Source organism: Palaemon carinicauda, chromosome 37, assembly GCF_036898095.1.
Source record: "Palaemon carinicauda isolate YSFRI2023 chromosome 37, ASM3689809v2, whole genome shotgun sequence".
NCBI lineage: Eukaryota > Metazoa > Arthropoda > Malacostraca > Decapoda > Palaemonidae > Palaemon > Palaemon carinicauda.
This window is the reverse complement of record NC_090761.1, coordinates 63,413,770-63,433,821: the sequence shown is the minus strand read 5'-3', so window position 1 is coordinate 63,433,821 and position 20,052 is coordinate 63,413,770. Positions and strand designations below refer to the sequence as shown.

At 34.8% G+C, this 20,052-nt stretch overlaps 1 protein-coding gene across 4 annotated transcripts in view; it reads right to left on the bottom strand.

Moving 5' to 3' along the window:
• The window catches only part of dre4 (SPT16 homolog, facilitates chromatin remodeling subunit dre4), a 54,674-nt gene that overhangs the window by 4,572 nt on the left and 30,050 nt on the right, over positions 1-20,052 (bottom strand). For 2 of the 4 annotated variants that reach the window (XM_068361304.1, XM_068361305.1), the window contains exons 12-22: positions 17,767-17,965; positions 16,391-16,586; positions 15,058-15,327; positions 13,973-14,084; positions 13,407-13,589; positions 12,645-12,750; positions 12,104-12,299; positions 10,346-10,442; positions 6,759-6,933; positions 3,597-3,747; positions 3,415-3,462 (exon numbers count right to left, since the gene is read on the bottom strand). In XM_068361304.1, coding sequence (XP_068217405.1) covers positions 3,415-3,462; positions 3,597-3,747; positions 6,759-6,933; positions 10,346-10,442; positions 12,104-12,299; positions 12,645-12,750; positions 13,407-13,589; positions 13,973-14,084; positions 15,058-15,327; positions 16,391-16,586; positions 17,767-17,965 — 1,733 coding nt within the window. The remainder of the gene's footprint in view (positions 1-3,414; positions 3,463-3,596; positions 3,748-6,758; positions 6,934-10,345; positions 10,443-12,103; positions 12,300-12,644; positions 12,751-13,406; positions 13,590-13,972; positions 14,085-15,057; positions 15,328-16,390; positions 16,587-17,766; positions 17,966-20,052) is intronic. The other 2 variants (XM_068361306.1, XM_068361307.1) reach the window with 1 other exon arrangement.

Genomic DNA, 20,052 nt, shown 5'->3' with positions numbered 1-20,052 from the left:
GTTAAACATCTAATACTGTACATAAAAATATAAAATATTACTGGACTTTGCCATTCTCAAGTGCTCTGTAACCTACTGGATTCTAAATCCTTTATACTAAGCAAACTACGGCATACTTCATTTTGCATGCTGCCATGTACTATTAAAAAAGAAAAACAAAATTGACACTGTTAGGTAGGACGACTGTTTTAAATACTAATCAGCATTGGTAAATAATTCTTAAGATTTAAAGGGGCAGGAGCCCTTTAAAGACACTTACTCCACAAGACATTCAAGATGCCTGAGGATTGGTAAAAAAATAAAGTTTATACCAATTCTTTATATTATATTCTAGGTAAGGCCCTGTTCACTATTCTCAATAACCTCAGATGTTGAATGTTTTTTATCTAATCCAAAGCAAACATGAATTTCCTCAACTTGCGATGACCAAATAACAATGCAATCAATCAATTTGACCATATAATGATCATTTTATTACTTTTAAGACCAGACCCAAACTTTGGATGTTTCGAACCATTCTACGAACCTGAAGCCCTGAACACTAGACAAGTTCATTAAAAATATAATGAACATGTTAGCATGTACACTCTTAGAGTTTTATATAATTCATAGCAAGATAAAACGATGACAATAATGTAACGAAGAAATCTATTACCCTGAAACGGGTCTACAATACGTCCCAAACAAAGAAACAAGATCTCCCTAACCTCCACTATGACAGCGAGATAATCTTGCTACTTCTAGTGAGTAAACCCACGTGTCTAAAATTCCTGATAAATTTCTTTTCAAATTTAATTAAATTTTCAATTTATCTCGGATTTCAATGACAGATTAAAATAATTTTTTTCCATCTATTTCAGTCCGATGATCTTCCAACAGATGCATTTCTAAAAGCATTTGAAAACAATAAAATGAAATAACTACAAATAAAAAAAATAGAATAAAATTTTATCAACTGTTACACATTGTAGTAAGAATTCTCAATTTGTGGGCTGGATCTGAGTAGCAAATTCGCTAACTTTAGGGCCAAAATTTTTTTCTTATTGTTGGTTGTGAACATTTTTTTATTGTTGGTTGTGAACATGCAAAGTAAACTGATGCAATACCAATCCATTGATGGATTTGGATTTCATTCACCGATTTCCCTTGCATGCTCATGACCAACAACGAACGTTCTTTTTCCCTTTTCAATCCGCTGATTGTACTTCTAGAGCGCAAGTCTACTATGTATCAAGAATTTTCCTACAGCGGTTGTTACCCAAATTATTTTAATAATAGCTAGTGGAATTGTATTAATTTTTTTATCTATCTATATGATTGCGACCAAAAGTTGAAAATTTTTTTTTGTCAAGGATTTTGGTCAAGTTGATTTTCCTACCTCTACATAAGTAGACTCTGTTGGTAACAAAATTCCCTATTTTTATATAATAAAATATTTTCAAAGTTATTGGAATTGTTTTTAATTTTGTATGTCAATCAGAAAAAAGCCTAATTTGTCCTTGTATGGTGGATTTGTTGTACAAAAATACGTCATCAATATTTTTGCCAGTTGTACTTTCTGTATTTTTAATTTTAGGGCTCATTGATATGAGCTGCCAATTCTTGGCAGTACCTGCATGATCATCACTGCTTTAAAAATTAATAATAAACATTCTGGACTCAAAACACCACACACACACAAAGAAGCAAAGCTGTTCATAGTTGATAAAGGCCGCCCAGGATCGAGAGGAGACTACTGTAACAAAATTCCACACATCGCCAAGCACCAAAGATGCAAACTAACCTCCTGCACGGATGCAGTTTTACGTTCAGCCACACCAAATTTTTGACTAGTTTGAATAATTCCTTCATCTTTGAAAGTTCACAGGTCAAATATCACAAATTTTTAGTAATTTGTATTTTTCCTAACAATACTTACCTCGAACTACTTTCTTAGGAGTATCTGGGATCTCCTCCCAACCGACCAGAGTTTTGTGTAGTTTACCCCTAGTCCCGTTTTCTATGAGGGGTAACCTCAGGTGGAGTGGAACATGCCCTGAGGCTATCCCCCAGGTCAGAGAGCATGCTTGCTCAGGTATCTATGAAGTCCAGCAAGGCACTCGGGGTAGGATGGGCGGGCCATTACCCGAAAGTAGTTCAAGGTAATTACGTATTGTTAGGAAAAATACAAATTACTTAAAATGTGATTTGTTCCTACATCTTTGAAAGTTCACAGGTCAAATATTTGTATTTAAAGGACTTACAGCAATCTGTTTCAAGACACTAATGAGGCTCACCAAAAACATGTGTTTTTAAATGAGTTCTGAAAGTCAGAGAAAGGCAAAGTTGAGGATTCTGAAGAGACATGAAGACAGAAAGAGGCAAAAAGGAAAGTATTAAAATAATTAAAAGAGAAACAAAGTAATTTGGGGCCAAGAGATCGCTACAAAGAACTTAAAATGCCATCTATTACTGTGGTATACGGCTAAATAGAACTAGTATCCCCAACGAGTACAAGACATTCTTTATCTTATTCTTTGTGTAAGACATCAGCAGACAAGTTTACAAATAAAAGAAAAGTGGATAGAAGATCTTTTCTAATAGAATAAATTAGTTGTTTTGGGTGGCCAAATACAAGAGTCGAACCTAAACTCAACCTCTCACAGTCATAGGTCAAACCAATCTCATTTTTTGCCCACTTCCAGTCTATTAAAGTCAGTAGCTATTTCCATACCAAAGGCTAAAAAATCTGAACAAAGTCTATTCCAAATCTCATCTCTCATTACTCCGCAGGAATTTCTTAAAAGCTGGATTGGTCTACATGTGTATGCTCTGCAAAAATTACCAGCCAACTATTTCACTCAACCATAAACAAACCTGTCTGAACAGTGTCATAAAAATTAAACAAAATTTCAAGAGATACATAATCCTTAAGATTCTTGCATGCTACAATATAGACAAATGCACGAAGTGAGATCCACATATGCTACTTCATAATGAAGCAATAAGAATAAATTACAGTACAAATTCCAATTACTGGTGAATATTCAACAAAAATTAATCAAGCAATAATTAATTTTGTGCACAAATCCTCGGGCAGAAGAGGGACTTCAAGATGATATCCAAAATTGCCTTCAAACAAATGACAATCCAAAGTAGGCAAATTTACGAGACTCCAAGGTTGCCCAAGACCACTTTCTTCAGTTTTTAAATTACAGAATCCCATCTTTAAGATGAAAAAATGAAAGGGTCAGATAAGCCATCTCAGGCTCTGCTCACTTCGTACAACTGACGTGATTATGGATGTGCAAGGTTGGTTGAAGTGAGGTTTCTTATGTAAATAGCTGTAAATTAATGGAACACTAAAAAATAAAATAAAGAAAAACAGATGAAGGTAACCATAAAAGACAATAAACAACTGGATCCAGTGTTTACTTGCTATGTTTGTCCTTGACGGATTTCACGGAAGATTTGTTCTTGAATCTGAAACACAGGTGGTCATGTGAATCTGCAATCCCACCACCTAATAGAAGCATCATTTCTAGAACTAACTTTATATGTCAGTTAACCTCCAACGATTAAATGTACTCAAAATAGTATCGGCTAATTTTTCTTACCTCTTGCTGTATTTGTCCGGAAAACCTTTTTTCTTATTTGTTGACTTGGAATATTCATCTTCAAAGTCTACATGTTCTTTGTCTGCCTCTGCAGCTTCACGTTCCAGATCTGACCAGTCCTTACCAGATTCTTCACTACTACCCAGATCTTCTACAAAAAGATAAAAATTGGAAACTCAGTATATCATATACAAATTATAACAGAAGTTTCTTAAGTCACATTCATACATACATACATATACCAAGGCCCTTCCCCCAAATTTGGGGGGTAGCCGACATCAAACAAATGAAACAAATAAGGGGACCTCTCCTCTCTACGTTCCTCCCAGCCTGACAAGGGACTCAACCGAGTTCGGCTGGTATTGCTAGGGGTGCCACAGCCCACCCTCCCCCTTTATCCACCACAGATGAAGCTTCATAACACTGAATCCCCTACTGCTGCTACCTCCGCGGTCATCCAAGGCACCGGAGGAAGCAGCAGGGCCTACCAGAACTTCGTCTCAATCGCTCGCCATTCATTCCTATTTCTAGCACGCTCTCTTCCCTCTCTCACATCTATCCTCCGATCACCCACAGCTTCCTTCACTCCATCCATCAATCCAAACCTTGGCCTTCCTCTAGTACTTCTCCCATCAACTCTTGCATTCATCACCTTCTTTAGCAGACAGCCATTTTCCATTCTCTCAACATGGCCAAACCACCTCAACACATACATATCAACTCTAGTTGCCAACTCATTTCTTACACCCGTTCTCACCCTCACTACTTCGTTCCTAACCATATCTAATCGAGATACACCAGCCATACTCCTTAGACATTTCATCTCAAACACATTCAATTTCTGTCTCTCCGTCACTTTCATTCCCCACAACTCCGATCCATACATCACAGTTGGTACAATCACTTTCTCATATAGAACTCTTTTTACATTCATGCCCAACCCTCTATTTTTCACTACTCCCTTAACTGACCCCAACACTTTGCAACCTTCATTCACTCTCTGACGTACATCTGCTTCCACTCCACCATTTGCTGCAACAACAGACCCCAAGTATTTAAACTGATCCACCTCCTCAAGCAACTCACAATTCAACATGACATTCAATCTCGCACCACCTTCCCTTCTCGTACATCTCATAACCTTACTCTTACCCACATTAACTCTCAACTTCCTTCTCTCATACACCCTTCCCAATTCTGTCACTAATCGGCCAAGCTTCTCTTCCGCGTCTGCAACCAGTACAGTATCATCCGCAAACAACAACTGATTTACCTCCCATTCATGGTCATTCTCGTCTACCAGTTTCAATCCTCGTTCAAGCACTCGAGCATTCACCTCTCTCACCACGCCACAAACATACAAGTTAAACCACCACGGCGGCATCACACCTCCCTGTCTAAGCCCAACTCTCACCGGAAACCAATTGCTCACTTCATTTCCTATCCTAACGCATGCTTTACTACCTTTGTAGAAACTTTTCACTGCTTGCAACAACCTTCCACCAAATCCATATAACCTCATCGCATTCCACATTGCTTCCCTATCAACTCTATCATACGCTTTCTCCAGATCCATAAACGCAACATACACCTCCTTACCTTTTGCTAAATATTTCTCGCATATCTGCCTAACTGTAAAAATCTGATTCATACAACCCCTACCTCTTCTAAAACCACCCTGTCCTTCTAAGATTGCATTCTCTGTTTTATCCTTAATGCTCTTAATCAGTACTCTACCATACACTTTTCCCACCACACTCAACAAACAATACCCCTTGAATTACAACACTCATGCACATCTCCCTTACCCTTATATAGTGGTACAATACATGCACAAACCCAATCTACAGGTACCATTGACAACACAAAATCACAAATTTTTAAGTAATTTGTATTCTTCCTAACATACTTACCTAGAACTACCTTCTTAGGAGTTACTGGCTAACTCTACCTAACCGACCAGCTTTTTGTATAGTTTATCTCCCTCTTCTCGTTTTCTACGGGGTCAACCTCTGGCAGTGTGGTACATGCCCGAGGCGACCCCGGGGTCAGGCAGAGTGATATCTCAGGTCGACTCTCCAGTAAGTTTCTGGTCGCGACGTGATATACATCTCGCCGCGCTCTCTCTTACCTGTGCGACCCTCGTGTCCCCCAATCCTTTGTGCTTACCGCGTGTTACCCACGTGTTTCCATTTCACTTTCCCTTTACATCCTTGTGTCTCTTGGTGTGTTAGCTTTGCGTTATGGAGCATCCTCGTCGTTGCCCTGGGCCTGTGGCTGGGAAGTCTTGCAGGGCTTTCCTTTCCAAGCCTGAGGTTGATCCCCACTCCCCACACAGAGCACAACGGACCATGCGGTAACCACGTGGCCACGAGACACAAAGGGTCGCACTGAGATCAGAGGAGCGTCGTGTGATAATGCGAAGCGACCAGAGAACTTACTGAAGCCTACGACCTGGGAAACATGTGGCCTGACTTGGTATTGCCCTCAAGGCACGTATTCCTCCGCTAGGCCTATCATTATAGAAAATGGGAGTAGGGTAAACTACACAAAACTCTGGTCGTTTGAGAGGAGGTTCCAGGTAACTCCTAGGAAAGTGTTTCGAGGTAAGTCTCTGTGTTGGAACAATCACCTGTTGATAAAATACGTATGAGCTAACCAGCAGTACTACCCTTGTCATGTGATGCACGAGCTGTAAGAAATTAGTAGGGCTAAGAGCAAACATGTAAACAAGTAAAATATTTTTCACTTTTATGTTAGTTTCATCCAATTCATTGTGCTAGCTGGAAAACAGAAGTAATGAACTGTATCATTTGGCGCTATTTGTTTTCCATTTTCCCTTTATTAAGGGACTACTTGTGTAAGACCCCAGCGAGTAAATGGACCGCTGCAGGAGCATTATGAAGAAAAGAGATTGGGTAGCAAGAAAGAAGAAAGAAAGTGAGGGAAAATGTAAAATCGAAGGCTAAATGGAACTAGTATGCTACAAAGATCCTTCAATAATGCCCACTAAGCAATACTAACCCCATACAGGATTTAAACGGAGATGAAGATCGCTAGTAGTATAGTTACCGAAGCTGCACAGCTAAGGGACCGAAAGATGAAAAGGAGAACTTCAAGATACTCTAGAAATTACTAAAATTCACTTCAAATGGCATTTACCTTCGCTATAATCAGATTCTGAGACTTCTGAGTCGCCTTCTGAATAGTCTTCACTTTCCTCTTCTGATCCCAACTCCTCATCACTTGGGGCATATACTCCATCGTCTTCGGAATCTTCTTCATCCTCTTGACGCTCCTCTACGTCAGAATCTGGATCTAAGAAAGACCATCCACCCTGCAATTGGAATGTGGTTTCACATAAATTGATTATAAACACACACACACAATATATATATATATATATACAGTAGGGTCCCGAATTATGCGAGAATTTGGTCGATCAATCACCTCGTGTAAATGGATAATCCCATATTTCGAAACACACAACAAACAGAAATAATTCCATTGGGGCCATGGCAACCAGCAACTTGCCTATTCAAATGTGTTTACTAGCTATTTCCAATACTTTCTATGTACTATACTGTACTTCTTTATAATACCAAATTGTTCTTGTAAATAAATCAAACATTTAATATGCTTTAAAGTTCTAACTGAAAAATGATTAAAATAACAACCAGGATGGGTATAAATACCATATATTTCCCGTTATAACAAGACCCAAAATACTACAGAAATTTTACTGTTTGTCATATCTATTGTATAAGACAACTGGTGGATAGCAAAACCATAACTCTATACACTAGCTTTTGTTGAATGACTGAAAATCCAGAATTATCAAAATAAGGGCAATTTTATATCATGCGTTTCTTAAACACGCCAAAAACCACAATAGAAAACGACAACCAACGTTTTGTTTACGTTTATCTCTGATCATAACGAAGAAACAGACGCATTTACACATCTGTGTATAGGTTAGTTTTTGCATCGACAGCAATCTTACCAAGTATTGATTATATGTTGATTTTGTTATTACCAATGTTTTACTTAATTTTTCTTAGGACTTCCAAATAAATTAAATGATTGCCATTTACATAAGGTTTTTCTTATGACGCTGCCTGAAACGGAAACCTTCCATTTGTTTACTTGTACGCCCCATGTTCGATCATCATAAAGAAACGAACGTATTAAACACACATGATCAAAGTGATAACTAATGATATTAAAAACATTTAGTAAACATTGTTATTGCAAATATTTTACTTATCGTATCCATATAAATTCCTAAATTCGTAGCAAAGCGGGAAAACTTTTTTTTCCATATGCGTTTAATCCACAATAGAAAACTGCCGCTAATGACAAAATGATAATTTACGATAATTCTAAACTGTTACGAAAGATAATTGTCCTTTCCACATCCAAAATACTTTTCCCAACTTCAGTTATAAGTCAACTTGTACCCACCTCAATTATGGAACCATAGGCAAAAAAGGTAAAAGAAGAAGAAAGTACTAGGACATTTTTAAAGTCATCGAAAAATTAGGTTACCGCTATTACGTTCGATGCAAAAAGAAAGAAAGAAAGAAAGAAAGAGAGAGAGAGAGAGAGAGAGAGAGAGAGAGAGAGAGAGAGAGAGAGAGAGAGAGAGAGAGAGAGAGAGAGAGAGAGAGAGAGAAATGGTTTTAAATGCCAGAAAGCCCCCCCTCTCTCTCTCGAGAGAGAGAGAGAGAGAGAGAGAGAGAGATTTTTGTTTTACCGTGTACTCTACAAAACCAATCTTTGCAAATCAAATGTATACTGTTTAAAATATGACAAAATATTGCCGACTCATTACCGAAGTTTAGGCTATTCACTGCCGATAAACGAACCCAGTCTACTCGTGAAAACCTTGAACGCCCGGAGGGAAAAATACAAATAATGCTTTGATATACCATCATTAACACCACCATTACAATTATCGTAAGGTTGGAGAAAGATAAAGATTGCCGAGAACGTAACCACAATTCTGTTTGCATTTTGTCAGCTGGACTCGCACAGTTAACAGTTGATTTCATTGTTGATGTGGAATTTTATCCTTAAATAGGCTATTCACTATGAAATTATGTTAATATTGTTTTGTAACATTTATGATAAATCACCGTATTTAGGGCTACCAATATACTTAGAAAGACAATAGATTTGATACATTTTGTAGTGCTTGACTCGCAGACTTTGAACAGCTTCGCAGATACAGAAAATCTATTTTTGAAAAATGGCGTTCGCATAAAAGGGGAATCGTATAATTCAGGACCCTACTGTGTGTGTATATATATTTATATGTATATATATATATATATATATATATATATATATATATATATATATATATATATATATATATATATATATATATATATATATATATATATATATATATATATATATTAGAGAATTTGTCAATCATCCTAAGGCTTTTTCTAATTACTTGGTAATTAGAAGGTTAACAAATAAAATATGATAATTTCAAAATCATTTAACTGCAATAAAATATTTACTAGTCATATTCATACCAACTTGGAGAGGTTATTGACTTGAGTAAAGTCAGACTATACTGTACAATGGTATAAGACCTTCAATAAACTACGGATAACAATTTAGTAGACCTCTTACAACATCCAGGGAACAGTGAAAGAAAAATGAAAGAAAGGACTACTAGAACGGGCACTCCTACTTTTGTAATGACATCACTATATGTTTTATATTACTAGATAGGCAATGGAATTATGCACATTTTGTCACTAATTAAATTACAAGCCTATAAAAATATAACCTTTTACCGCAAATAAATTGGCGAAGGTAAAATTATATTTATTGACGATTATGTCCAACTTAAGGTAAAATTATATTTATTAATGATTATTAAATCTAACAAAGGAACAGACTATTGTATAATGACTAGTTATCATTTGGAGGGGAAAATTTAATTATAAATCTATCATCAAATATACAAATAAAAACAAAATATTGTACTGGAAATAAATATAAAAATTCCATAAAAAAAATTAAATTCAAATACTGTACTTCAATACAAAATTCAGATCACAGACCCCTCATAAAAAAAAATGATGTACAAATAAAAGTTTATAAAACTGAAAATTGAAACCTAGTTAAGAATTAGAATAAATATTAATTCTTTATCAATATTCAATTAATTCACTATGGTTTGCCTATGATAAAATTTACAATTACTGTAAATATGTTCAATAAACAATGCGGAGTGAATTAATTGTGAAAGTTTTATAACAAAATTCTGAGTCAATAACAAGGTCACAACTTTTCATACTAACATAAGTAATATGGATTGATTGAGATGATTAACCCTTTTACCCCCAAAGGACGTACTGGTACGTTTCACAAAAGCCATCCCTTTACCCCCATGGACGTACCGGTACGTCCTTGCAAAAAATTGCTATAAAAATTTGTTTTTCATATTTTTTGATATTTTTTTGAGAAAATTCAGGCATTTTCCAAGAGAATGAGACCAACCTGACCTCTCTATGACAAAAATTAAGGCTGTTAGAGCAATTTAAAGAAAATATACTGCAAAATGTGCTGGGAAAAATATAACCCCCTGGGGGTTAAGGGTTGGAAATTTCCAAAAACCCCGGGGGTTAAAGGGTTAATAAAATGAAGTTCTTACACAAATGCATCCAGTAATTCACAACAGTACAACTTGATTCAAAGCCTTATCAAAAAAAAAATTGACAAACCTGTTCAAAGAAGCCATCGGGATCATCAATAATTGTCTTCATGACTTTAGCCCAGTTGAGTGACTGCACTCCCTCGGAGTACCGTATATCACAGGAGCTGGAAAGTTTTTAATATAGCTTACATACTGAACCATAGTTTAATTCGTGAAAGAAAAATAACAAGAGAATTGTGGAAAGCCCTGATAGCATTTCTGAAAATTATATCAATATTGTAATACTTAAATCTTAAATTGAAAAATTCACCTTATGATTCTATTCCTCAATATAAGTTATATGCTTCGTTCTTGTTTTCCATATACAATTTCTCATCATCTAAGTTAAACAAAATCAAAGACATTCCATACAGTCATTCCTCATGTGAAGTTGTTTTTTATTCTAAAATGATCTTTGTTAATAAACAGTAGGAAATCTAAGCATAAATGTAGGGGATTGCCATAACTATTACAATTGAAATATACAAATTTTTTAGGCAGGGAGTAAAAAGTTGAACTATCAACTGCATGTATTAGTGACGACATAGGAGGGCACACTAAAGGTGCTTATAGTGTCTGGCTGGAATTTCTTAATCGTTAATTATATTTTTCGTCATAAATCACCAGCCTTGATATCAATTAACCACTAAACTTGAAGTATAACAGTAATTTCTTTACTTCAAATACAAAAGCAATATATTTCAAAGCATAAAATTAAAAATTATGAATTAATGCTCTAAACAGGCATTTTTCAACTTTTAAACAAACTAACTCTTATCTAAATTTTGTCAATGGTTACACATTTTCCCATTCCTAAATGTTAATTCATAGGGACCAAAGGCAGTTCACCAATATCCTTGACCTGAATCATTCTTATCTCACATATCAGTTAAAGTGTAGCTGTGAAATGATCTCCACAATGCCTGTTCTAAGCACTTTACACCTGAATTCCCACTTATACATATGAGCAGTTCTTATATTATTTTTCAGTCCCCTAACACATCGTCATACTGCTGCTTCTACCTCTTTAGTTATGTTCTTACAAAATTGTTTCTAATCTATATTGATATTTTAAAGGTTTCCTGCCTCTGGCTACCAAACCTATAAATTCATCATTATTAGCATACTTATTAACTAGTAAGAAGCTTAAAATAAAGTAAAAAAAAAATGTCTTTACTTTGTGTACCATTGAGAATTTTGTTGTCCAGTATTTTGGCAACCTTTAACTTCATCTGAACTATTCCTATGCTTTCTTAGACATCTTGATATCACATTCACCAATCTTCTACCCTTCTATATTTTCAGGGGTAAACCTCAACGTTCACGGTGAAAATTTGAAAATATTTACTGATAGAAATGCTCCAAATTACCCCCCATAATTGACTATACCTTAGAATTTTGACATCAGTATAATGTAACTAATTTATAAGAAACCCTCTACATAATAATAGAAACAAACAATAATTAGCCTAAACTAATTAAAGTCCATTTATATTTTCCTATTACTATTCGTTAATTTAAAATGCCTGACCACTATCTGCATATTTTGTTCATTATAACTTTTGTTTGCTTCAACACAAAATTTTAAGCATTTACACCACAAAAAATTAACACTTATTACCTCCCTCATAAATTGCAGATCTCTTGTTTTTCAGTCTTTTGCATCCATATCAGCCTTTTTAACAAACTGCAAGGTTGGCCTAGTGCTAAAGAGTGATAGATTTGTTGTGTACCACAATGTATGAGCTACTAAACAGTACTGGCAGGTGGTCAAGATTGTACTTACTTCAACCATTCTTTTACATGATCAAGCATATTCATAGGAATAGCATTAATCATGGCCGTCTTCCTCGAGTAGTCTTTAAAGACAAACACCATATCGAAATTCTTCAGATGGAACTGGACTCTCTCAAAGTGAACAAGTTCTACCTCATCCAACACGATAACAAATGGAGGCCATTCAGTTAAATTAACTATGCAACCTGAAATAAAAAACAAAAGATGAAACTATTCTTCAATATGAAGACCATTATTATTATTATTACTACTAGTTAAGCAACAATCCTAGTTGGAAAAGCAAGATGCTATAAGCACAAGGGCTCTAACAGGGAAAAATAGCCCATCAAGGAAAGGAAACAAGGAAATAAACTACAAGAGAAGTAATGAACAATCAAAATAAAATATTTTAAAAACAGTAACAATTTCAAAATACATCTTTCATATATGAACTTGGGGTGTGCCTGAGTGTACCCTCAAGCAAACTATATGACACATTCTACCGATCTACATATCTCAAGAAAGAGAGAAACAATAGACTCAAATAGTACCTGAGGTGGGCTGTAGTAAAACAGTGGATCGGAATGGTGCACCAGGGAACCCAAGTTCTCTGAATGGTGTGTCAAACTCTATTGTATTTTTGGTCATTGTCTCTACCTGGAAAAAAACATAATTTTTATTAATAGCTAAGCTACAACCCTACATGGAAAAGCACGATGTTATAAGCCCATAGTTTCCAACAGGGAAAAATAGCCCAATGAGGAAACGTATTAACTTCATAACTTTAGTTCACAAGGGTACTGCCTACAGTATGCCCATCAGCAATTTTTTTCGATGAAATTTTTTTCGATGATTCCCTTGGGTGTCTAACTCCCTACAAATTATAATATACTGTCCAGTCCCTTTGCCTTAGCAATTTCTTTTCAGCCTTTTACTTCGAATTAATTTCCTTTGACATCATATTCCCAGGCCATCCAGACACAGACTTATATAATAATAAATAATTAAAGCGTAAACGGACATAAGACGATTAAAGTAAAATTATATAGAGTAAAAAAAAGAGAAAAATACAATTAAATTCTTGAGAAAAATATTCTGTAATATATTCCATCATGTAGTGGTAAAGGCAAAGGATGAGTCACTGACTGGTTGCACATGTCTAGACCAATCATTTCACATGGTCACACCCAAGTCTCCCCTAGATCAAGTTCACTTAGATGGAAAGGATGAAGATACTAATGAAAATTATCAAGTTGTGAGGAGAGCCAGATTTTCCTAATTTACTTTCTTTAACAATTAAAAAAGACAATTACCTTTTCAGTAAAGCTTTTGAAAGCTGATGTAAGCTTGTGACGTAATTCTCTCTCTGCCTGTTCTGCCGATAAATCGTCACGATCGTGCATGTGTTGATGTTTACCTAAATCGGTTGTAATCTCACCAACTTCTGTGTAGAACTGAACATCGAGATGCTTCTTCTTACCAAACATGATAGCATGCTGAAAAGAAAAAACAATTCTTTACTAAATTTTAGAAAACTTAAAAGGAAATTAACAAGAATGCAAGTTTGTTAACTTCTTAATTTTCTGTTTTATTCTAATCAGTGAAAAGCATTACTTCTGGCCCTTACAACCAACCATAAAATGAAAACTTAAAGAGTTTGAGGAGTTTGCCGATGTTACATGATGATTTGTAAAAAGGCTTCAGACAAAGGTTATAAAGATCATCAAAGCGAGAAAAAGACTGATACAGTACAGCTAGAGAGGAAGTTCTGACAATGTGCAAACCTTGATTTTGAAACCAATACTGCAGAGATTAATAAAAGATAGTTATATTTTTCAACAATAAATACTATCAAAAGAATAAAACATCATATCCTAACCCTTAGATGAAAATGAAGTAAAATGATCATTTCTCCTTCACAAGGCTGGAAGAACGCATTCTTAATGTTGTTGTATAAAATATCGACCTTATCACCTCGGACACTGGTGTACCTGAAGAGTAAAAATAAAACAAACTTAGAAAATGATAAATATATCAATTGAAACTGAATAGTAAGCTGTGTATCTACATTAATAAAGGATTTGTTCTTGAATGAAACTTGTAAGAGACCATAATTGATGATACCTTATATAGCCAACTAGCTACATTTTCTAATGAAACTTGTAAGGGATCATAACTGATGATACCTTATTTAGCAAACCAGCTACATTTTCTAAGATGACATTTTATTATCTAATCTAATCTAATCTATATAATATATATATATATATATATATATATATATATATATATATATATATATATATATATATATATATATATATATATAAAAACTCAAACTCAAACCTTCTGCATATGGTGCATATATCGGTCAACCAAGAAATGTTAGGAGAATATTGTGATCATTTGCCATTTTTTTTTATTGAAAATCTGCAATATTATATGCAATGATTCAATATTTCTGTATATACACATTTGCATAAGAAATATATCCTAAGGTATTCGAAAGGAGAAAGACTGTCTTTCTTCATACAATTTATGCATTGTCTACCTTAGTACAAAATTATACTGATAAAGTATCCTTTTACTTTTGTAAATTACTAATACAATATCCAGGCACTTCAGTGAATGGAGTGACGATTAGCGACAAGAAAAAACTGTTTCCCCCCAGACTTTGGCGACAAGATTAAGAATAAAAACCGGTAACTGCAAAGGGACAGACAGGCACTCTCCCTTTATGAATAATTGAAAGTGCTGATCGTACAAAATTTAATTGAACACTTCAAATATACAAGTTGCAAAGGCAAGACAAGTACGGTGGGCAGACAAACATGGGCACAGTCTATAGTAACCACCTAACTTGTCATTGTGGGAACATGTGTGTTCCTTTTTCTGAAAAATTTACTGATGGTAATACTGCATGTTAAATTACTTTTTATCCCCCACTAAATTACACAAGCTTACCTAAAGCCATTGGTGTGTGCTTCCAGAGTACCATTAATTCTCTTCTGTACTATATTTGGACGTATATAAAGATCTTTCAGCTTTGGATTTGATTTGTTATTTGATGCAACAAGTGTATCCTGTTTGACAAGATCCTCCTTTTCTTTCTCTTCTGCTTCTCTCATCTTGAACTTCTTCTGAACCTCTTTGATGAAACGGAATGCAGTGTTTAGATTTGAAGATGGAGCCGATAACTCTCCAGGAATTTTAGAATTTGTGCTACGGTATGTCCTGTTGAAGATGGTAAAAAATACATTGAAATCGATAAAAATAAGTTAAAATCTTAAACATTGGACCAGAATATTACCTCTAAAATTGAGCACAAATAAATGAAACTTACATTATAAACCACAGTCAAACTTCATCAATACAATTACCTGAAACTCTTAAGAGGACAATTTGAGACATTGACAACCAAGATAACACACTTATTCAAAGGATTTTCACCAGCTACAATATCGAGTCAGCATAATTTTTCCATATGTTACCATGCCATTTCAGTAATCATCGGGGAGCTTACAATCTTTTCCTTACAAGACCTAAATGCAATTCTCACAGTTGCCTAAAGAAAGAACTTTTGGCAATCGTGAAAATACTCATAAACAAACATTGACAAGAAATAAGTGTGTTATATTGTAATGCTGTAAGTAATTAACCCTTTTACCCCCGGGGTATTTGGAAATTTCCCACCCTTAACCCCCAGGGGGTTATTTTTTTCCAAGCACATTTTGCAGTATATTTTATTTAAATTGCTCTAACAGCCTTAATTTTTGTCATAGAGAGGTCAGGTTGGTCTCATTCTCTTGGAAAATGCCTGAATTTTCTCAAAAAATTATCAAAAAATATGAAAAACTAATTATTATAGCATTTTTTTGCAAGGACGTACCGGTACGTCCATGGGGGTAAAGGGATGGCTTTTGTGAAACGTACCTGTACGTCCTTTGGGGGTAAAAGGGTTAACTTTATTGCCAGAAATTTTGCATAAAAATGCTGGAATTTTTATGAAATTTTTTTCTTATATCTTTTAAATTTCAAAATGTGCAATATATGGGAGTAAATGACAAAAGTTTATAATGCGCAACTTATTCTGTTTCAATTTTTTTTACCTTAATATTATCATACATCTTGTACAACATTGATAGTGCTATTTAAATCCAAATAAATATTTTTTCTGTATGCAGCATGGTATTCAAATATTTGCACACTAGGCTGCAAATTTTTAAGCAATCAGAAGCATCTGCATTTTGCCTAGTTTAAAATTTTCTTATGGGGTAAACGGTCATTATTTACTTACACTTCTTTTACAAAGACGGCCTCTGGATTAGAGAATGATCCATCACCTTTACCAATATTTGAACCAGGATGGAAGAAGTTAATACGCAAGTAGGTGTAGTCTCCCTCCACGCTCTGAGAGATGTTCTTGATCATAGAAATATGGAAGGGCACAGGCATACCATATATGGGGAAAATGACTGTCTCATATTTTCGATCTGAAAAATCAAAGTAACAAAATATAAGATATATTATTTTTAAAAAACTAAATAATGCATACCATACAAACCAATTTCTTAAAATAGTTCGCTTTTAATATCTTAAACAGACCCAGCCACTTTAGCCCACCTTGAAAATTAAACTGCAGAGACAGCAGTCAATTCTTATGTTTATGTCATGGTCTAAAACTCTAAATTAACACAATGGACCAAAAAGCAGTCTTGAGGAAGGTATAAATAAGCAATTTCAAACTCAATTTTATCTTAAGTTCCCTACCACTTTTTTGTAATCGCATCTATTGCAGTAGCTATAGAGGATTTTCTATCGGTTTTTTGTTCTCTTATTGCTATTATTTTTCATAATTAGGTATTCAGCTAAAGTGCTCTATAGTTATAAAACTATATTTTAGTGTTCATTTACAACCTACATTAACTACGAATGTAATTATATGAGACCAACAGTACTACGCTAAAAGGCAGTGCTCTGGTGGGCCAGTTTCAATATCATTCAGACCATAAAATTAATGGGTATGACTAGCATTATTATCTCTTGTGCGACAATTCACATTTGAGAAGACTTTCAAAGGCATTGCTAAAAATACTGGTAAATCTTTGACCAATATTTCAAATTGCAGGAAAAAACTACTTGACCAAAGTCCTTTGAAATATAGTTTGAATTCTGAAATTCTGTTTGTACTACTGCAAAGCTTTCCAAAGATGTAATTTATTAAATAGAAACCGATTCTTCTTCTTCCCCACCGTTATCCCTACATTAAGGGGTCGGTTACCTGATGCGCCCTCTCCAATACCTTCGGTCAAAGGTGTCCTCTCCTCTCCATATTATCCTTCACCTTATCTCCCCATCTATTTCTCTGCCTCGCGTTTGATAGCCGGCCCCCCCAAAAAAAAAATCATTAAGACATGCCCACACCACCTCAGTCTTGACACTTATTTCAGTAATCTGATTGATCCTGTCCAATATATATTAAGAAGAAATCCTTCAGACTAACCCATTGAGCCAAAAGTTTTAGTTCAGTGCAGTACTACTTTTCATAACTATCTAAGCTTAGATGCTCTCATAAATACAAATACTAAACTGTACTCTATTTGATTCTAGGTCTTTACATGTTCATACCAATCTACTTATGGCTAGAATTCTGAAAACTTCTTCATATCTTACCAACAAAAATCTTCAAATCCGAAATCTCGGTTTCTTTAGGTAGGTAACTTGCCGATCGATACGAAACATTTGACTTCCGAATTTTCTGGTCTGACTTTTTGCCCTTGAGAGCAGCTAAACGTTCTTTAGCGGCTTCATTAGTAGCTATGGCCAATTCCTTCTGATGCTGACGTCTCTTCTCCTCAGTCGACTGTTCTGACTGTGAGGGAACAATTATATATTAGTAAGATATGCAAATTATATACCTATTTCTTTCTTTTAGAGTATCTGTATAAAAGAATTAAGTGTATCTTAGCAGGACAAGACTGATGTTTCGTGAACAGCACCATATTAGTCCTGCCAGGCATGGATAAAAAAATTTAAATTAATTGATTAGCTAACACCAATCAAAATTTAATTAACTTATCATCTTCCACCGAAGACAATTCATACATTAGAATGCCTAATATCACCTTCTTTTTGTGGAAGTTTCTCAATGGATTATATATGCCAAATTCAACTTTTATCTTACACTTACATATTTGTACATTAAATACTTTACAATGATACGATTACCAATGAGTTTCCTAACATTTGCCAAGAACGTGGCAAGATGGTACTGGCGGAAAAAGTAAAATTCTTGAACACAATGCCTGGCCTGCCACAACTTCTATGGTTTATGTAATTAATGTAATGTTGCCAACACAAAGTAAAACTAATAATTATTCCATAAAATAATAACAGTTAAATCTCTGTAAAGTTTTGCACTCAAAATTCTTTAAAAAAGTTCAAAAATTACATTTTGTAAAGGTGAATAATTTGTAATTTCCTGATATCAACTACGCAAAAAATTTCTACGACTAAATTTCCTAACCTTCATAATACAGTGATTCTCTTTGTAAGGTTTTACGCTCAAAATTCTTTTAAAAAATGCAAAAAGAAAATTAAATTTTGGAAAGGAAAAGAACTTGTAATTTCCCAATATTAACTATGCAAAATATCTTAACCTTCAAATAGCTCATCTTTTATAATACAGCGAACATTTAATAAAGCAAAGCAGTCAGTCTTGAAACAATTTGTAGTGTTAAAATATGGTATAATTTTATTACTGTAATACCCGCATACTTTACAAGAATTCAAGTACTAATAATTACATAAAATTAAAATTCTTATCAAATGCAAAACTAACCTTGACTATTTATCTTTTTCTTATGACCGTAGTTGTAAAGTGGGACCTCTCATTAACAGACACCATCATTATAGTTTTTTTTAAACACCAGACAGCACCATGAACTATGGTCAGTACATTTTTAAACATCAATTCACTCTTTCAGTAATTCCATTATAAGCAAAGTGAGCATGCTGGCCACATCTTGGGTAGGTAGCATCCTCATTGTTTTTGTCTGTTGCTGATAAAGTGGAAAATAGGGAGCCTTGGTAAAGTTACAGACGACCTAGTCCCCTTCAGGTGGTCAGATTGACTCATGAGGTGGGCTTTTTAAATGTGATGGTAAATCCTTCCAATTTTGGATGTAGCTAATTCAATACCCAAGTTCTAGAAATTGAGAAATGCTTGAAGGCATAAACCAACAGTTGTTCCTGCTTTACTTTGCTTGGTGAACTGCTGCAGACAGTCGAGGATTGACAGCTAACAGCAAAATTTGCTATTATGACCAAGATCTCTTGATTGCTCTCGGGCCTGATAATGGCAACTGCCACGGTTATCGTGAAATTTAAGGCTGCTTCAGATGTATTCACAAGATTGGCAGGCTCTTTGGATGCACTACTGTCAACTCAAGATAAGTAAACTAGTCACTCAAAAGGCAAATGCAGTGCAATTAACATTATTTATGTGCGGCTTGGAGACACGGACTGTGGCTTGAGATGGGTGGAAGGCTTAACACTGAAGCTGTCTCTAAAGTGTAACATGCTTGTCTGCTTTACAGAGGCCTAGATACTTCTGTGTTGAACAACAAACTTGACCCATAAAAAACATTACCAGCCACAGTGACCAGAACTCAAATTCAAAACATCCCTAAGATCACAATTGGCAGAAGTAAGATGACGTTTACAAGTACCTGAATTTAAATAACTAATTATCTTCATATTCAAATTAAAGGCTGAGAAAGTTTACATAAAAAGTAAAATGAATTAGATTACCTAATAACAACACCTAAGTGGAAAGAACAAATCAAAAGCAATATAAATATAGTAAACTTTTATACACCACTGGAGTACAAACTACTGGGTTAAAGGTATACAACATAATGAGAATCTTCAGCTTCTGTCTCTGGATATTCAGACCTA